Source organism: Etheostoma spectabile, chromosome 3 (assembly GCF_008692095.1).
Source record: "Etheostoma spectabile isolate EspeVRDwgs_2016 chromosome 3, UIUC_Espe_1.0, whole genome shotgun sequence".
NCBI lineage: Eukaryota > Metazoa > Chordata > Actinopteri > Perciformes > Percidae > Etheostoma > Etheostoma spectabile.
The window spans coordinates 27,589,303-27,593,546 of record NC_045735.1 but is presented as its reverse complement, the minus strand read 5'-3'; the positions used below and the strand labels follow the sequence as shown (position 1 = coordinate 27,593,546).

Sequence of the window (4,244 nt, the reverse complement as noted above, 5' to 3'; positions counted from 1 at the left end):
GGAGGACCAAATACTGACAGTTTTATCTGTTTTCTTGTTATGGGAGCCCGAAATCAGATTTATATAATGCACAACATCATGGGAAAAAATAATAAAATTAGGTTTTTTAGAACTGAATTTACATTTGTGGGTATGAAATTAATTTGTCTGTATATTTTGGGGGAAATTCCACGTACATAACGTCACATTGTTTTCTGTGGTATTTCATGTCATTATTTTCATCATCAAACCTGCTCAAGATGTGTTATTGAAGTATTGCATTTTTCTTTTTCAAGTAAATTTGAGTGATGGCTTTAGTGGAAATACAGGGCTTAAAATCTTCAACATGCAAGTTTGGCTGCAGTGGGGTTTGAACACATCCTAAAATATAGAACACCTACCTCAGCTTTTAATAAAGGGCACAACTGGACACGTGCAGGATTCTCAATTTCAGGTTTGCTTTTGTTGTAGTGCAAAATAAGTTTGAACTACATATACCTTTATGTAGCACCTTCAACATATGTACATATATGTGTACAATGCATGAGTTGTACCAGTTGGCATGCTTTATACAATGATTTGAAATCAGGAAGTTGATACTTTCATTTGACTTAAATATCTACTGAATTTGAACATTTGTAGCAGATGAGAAATGTTGGGTGTAGATTTGCATTTTTTTTTAATTGCTAAACAGTGTGCACAGCTGGAGCAACATGTGCAAAACTCAGTCTGCACTGCAAACAGTCACCTGAGCTAGACAGGTCACATCCGCTGCAAAACTCATTCTAAGCAACACAACTCTTAACACACGTCTCAAAACAGGATCAGTGCACCGAACACTATGAACAATCCTCACTGAGATAACACACACTGTCGGCCAGAACACACAGAGTAAAAACACTAGCGTCAAACACCAATACAGAAAATACTAACTTTTCATCTTTACGGTTTGTAAAGATTGAGTGACTTCATACTACTCAATAGTTTCTTTAAAGAAAAAAAAAACAGATTTTATGTAATGTACCAATTTTCACGTAAGGTAAACAAGAACAAAAATAAGGCGTTTGCTTCAATATAGTCTTTTGTCTTTAGTCATTTATGAATAGAAAAAAAAACTAAAGGTGCATAACAGTAACAAAGAATAGTGTGACTAATTCTGCCTCTCTCCCCAGCATCATGCGGCTAGTTTTCTTCATCACATTGGATGTCTGCATTATTTCTAAATACTAATGAAAATGGGGTTTCCATTGCTTTCACCTCCATTCCTTTCTGAAAAACAGAACAATTTTACTATAGTAAAGGTAGTGTTTTTTATCAATGTGTATGTAACCTCAGACATCTTACCTTGGCATATTGGTATCTTTGCTCTTTTACCAGTTTCTCTCAAATGGTACAATTTGTAATTCTTATGTTTGTATATATAAAGAACATGTTCAATAATAAGTATGAAAGAAGACACTTAGGCTTTCAGCTGAAATTACAGTCAGCAGTGTCTGGGCACCAGACTGAAATTTATTCTATTTTGAATATGTGGTTGACAGTTGTGACAGCATTTAAACAAAGAGCTGTTGATTCAATGTTGTGGTTAAGCAATGACATAAGTGTGTAGAGATTTGGAAACAATTCAATGAAAAACTAAGTTAGATCCACATGAACTGCTTTGCAGACTGTAGTTAGTTTTGCACACCGGACCGCTGTTGTGCAATTGAGAAAAACTTTGAATTACATTCCTACACATCTACAGCAATCGTCAGTTTCATTACAACTGACAACTTTAGTTGAAGATACAAGGAAGCGTCCTAACTACACTGCTAGATCAACTTTATGCTGACTTAGGTTTCAAGATGTGTTAACTTACTGCTTTCTGTCTGACACTAACAGATCTACCAGCTTTTTTTGGTCTCAAAACAATAGACTATTCAAATTTAGCACAAAGCTTTAGCAATCACAGCATACCATAAGGTAATATTAACCTGCACACATTGAGTCAAAGTTGCAAATGGGGTCAAAAAGCATGACATGTACTTTGCTTACTAGTCAGAAATCTGCCCAGCTCCTGGGTCTCTGGAGAGCAGCTTGCCCAGAAAGACTGCTTCTTGTGCCATGCTCAATAAAGACAAGTATACTTTATAAAAACCAATTTAATTTTAATTTGTAAAAATCTGTCCAACTAAAACGATGCATTTACATTAAAACTCTTGAGACTGAACAGCTTCAGCTGAATGGTCATCCTTGGGCATCTTTGACTTCTTGGGGAGAAGGGTTGCCTGGATGTTTGGGATCACGCCACCCTCTGAGATGGTGACCCCTGCCAGCAGTTTGTTGAGCTCTTCGTCATTTTTCACCGCCAACAAGATGTGCCGAGGAGCAATGCGGCGCTTCTTGTTGTCACTGCTGGCGTTTCCTGCCAGCTCCAGGATTTCAGCGCAGAGATACTCAAGGACAGCTGCGAAGTACACTGCAGCACCGTTGCCGACTCGCTGAGCATAATGGCCTTTCTTCAGCAGCCTGTGGATGCGGCCCACTGGGAAAGTGAGCCCTGCTCTGGAGGACCGGGACGTTGAGGACTTTGGTTTGGGTGCAGCTTTCTTCCCACGGCCAGACATCTTAGTCTAGAGTTAAGACATTTTAGGGTTACTTTAAAAAAAATGACATATTTTCTCCTCTGAAGAACAAGACATTTAAATATCCATGTTTGAGTGTCATAAGGCTAAAAGCCTAAGAGCAGCATCTTGGAATAGGATTTAACACAATCCTGTACTGTAATGCACAACACAATAAATTCTAAATTAATTCCTCTTTAGGTAGAACCACTCAGACTTTACGACCACTTACCAGTATTCTGCACTTCCTTCCAGTTGAGACAGCAACTACAAACTGAACCACAGAACACTGCTTTTATATGAATCAGGCAGCAATTTGTTGATTGCTGACACCTGGCTCCTCTGCTACATGGGGTTACCTTGATTAACTTCCTTTCATGGAGACCTTTGTTTCTTGATGCAAAAGAGTAAGATGTGCTTTTCTGCACAAGCACACATTTTCCCGCGGCGAGGTCCACTAACACCTGTGTGAACTAGATCACAATAACTACACAATAAGTAGGCTTACGTGTAGCTCCAACACTTGTACACACTAAGTGGCAGCTGGATTACCTGAACGTGCTAATGATATATGTTTGAGCTTTCATGAAGAAGTGGAGTGACAAGTTTCAAATTTCAATGGCAGTGAATGAGATTTTAACAGTGCAGCCAACCAATCAATCACAGATTCTGTTAGATTGAAAAGACTTGAGGGGGATTTGTATGTTTTGCTTAATGAGTCCACTCCACAGCCTTTCAGAGGCAAAAATCAGATCAAGAAATGTAATATTTCTACTATGATACTGTAAGGGCCTTCTGCTGCGTATTGAGCACTTTCCCTTTTAATATCAATACGTTTTGTTTATTTTCTTAAGTAAAATATGTGTGAAGAAAAGAAATCTATAAGACTGAGAGCGTTTAAATTTTTTTGTCAACCCCCCCACAAGCATTTACTCTGTTTGTTAGTTTATTGCTGAAGTGGACACATCAATTAAGATCTAAAATAGTAACTATATTAAGAAAAAAATAAACGTATAGTTATACTTTCTGGTATACAAGGTAGCCTATATATACATTTTAGTGATGGTGTCTACCTCTGTCAACACGCATTTACTACTGAACTCACCGTCCTCATTATGTAAACACCTTGCAAAAAATATTTGTTTATGCTCTCTTTTTCCCCTTTGAGAAACACATGCATCTGTATAAGGCTGCTTATGAAATGTAAGAAAAACAACTGACAAAATGTAGCATCTCATCTTTTTCCACCACTGAAGTGTATTTGATGTCCTAATGTGCTGAAAAGCATCAACAGCAGATGGCAGTACAGACCTCAGATTCAACATGTGGCCTGTTGCACTTCTTTATTGTTTTTTTTTGAACACACATTACATATTCTTAATGAAGGAGCAGTTATAAAACCCCACGTAATGCTGTTATGATCATTCACTTTATGATTAGGTGTTTGACTGTGTCTGTCTCCTTGAGCGCCTGATGTGCTTACTAATGAACTGCTTGAGGGAGTGATGACTCAACTCCTACCGCTGTTTACAGCTCGGTATCAAGTGTTCCATCGTTACACTCAACAGACGGAGATAAACAGGGATTTATTCATGCCTAAAGGTCTCAAAGGCAACTCATGACTAATAACCCAAACTCTTACACTAGATCAGCTGTCAAAAA

General features: G+C 37.9%; 1 protein-coding gene and 1 long non-coding RNA gene across 3 annotated transcripts in view; both read right to left on the bottom strand.

Moving 5' to 3' along the window:
• The window catches only part of LOC116673228 (histone H2A, sperm), a 10,721-nt gene extending 7,805 nt beyond the window's left edge, over nt 1-2,916 (bottom strand). Inside the window, exons 1-2 of one of the 2 annotated variants that reach the window (XM_032505426.1) lie at nt 2,815-2,916; nt 2,163-2,591 (exon numbers count right to left, since the gene is read on the bottom strand). In XM_032505426.1, the coding sequence (XP_032361317.1) occupies nt 2,169-2,585 (417 nt within the window). In that variant the 5' untranslated portion in view covers nt 2,586-2,591; nt 2,815-2,916 and the 3' untranslated portion in view covers nt 2,163-2,168. Of the gene's footprint in view, nt 1-2,161; nt 2,592-2,814 lie in introns of those variants that run through there. The other variant, XM_032505423.1, reaches the window with a different exon arrangement.
• LOC116673258 (uncharacterized) overlaps nt 1,093-4,244 on the bottom strand; it is a 10,093-nt gene continuing 6,941 nt past the window's right edge. The window contains exon 3 of the long non-coding RNA XR_004327804.1: nt 1,093-1,205. This is a non-coding gene — a long non-coding RNA (uncharacterized LOC116673258). The remainder of the gene's footprint in view (nt 1,206-4,244) is intronic.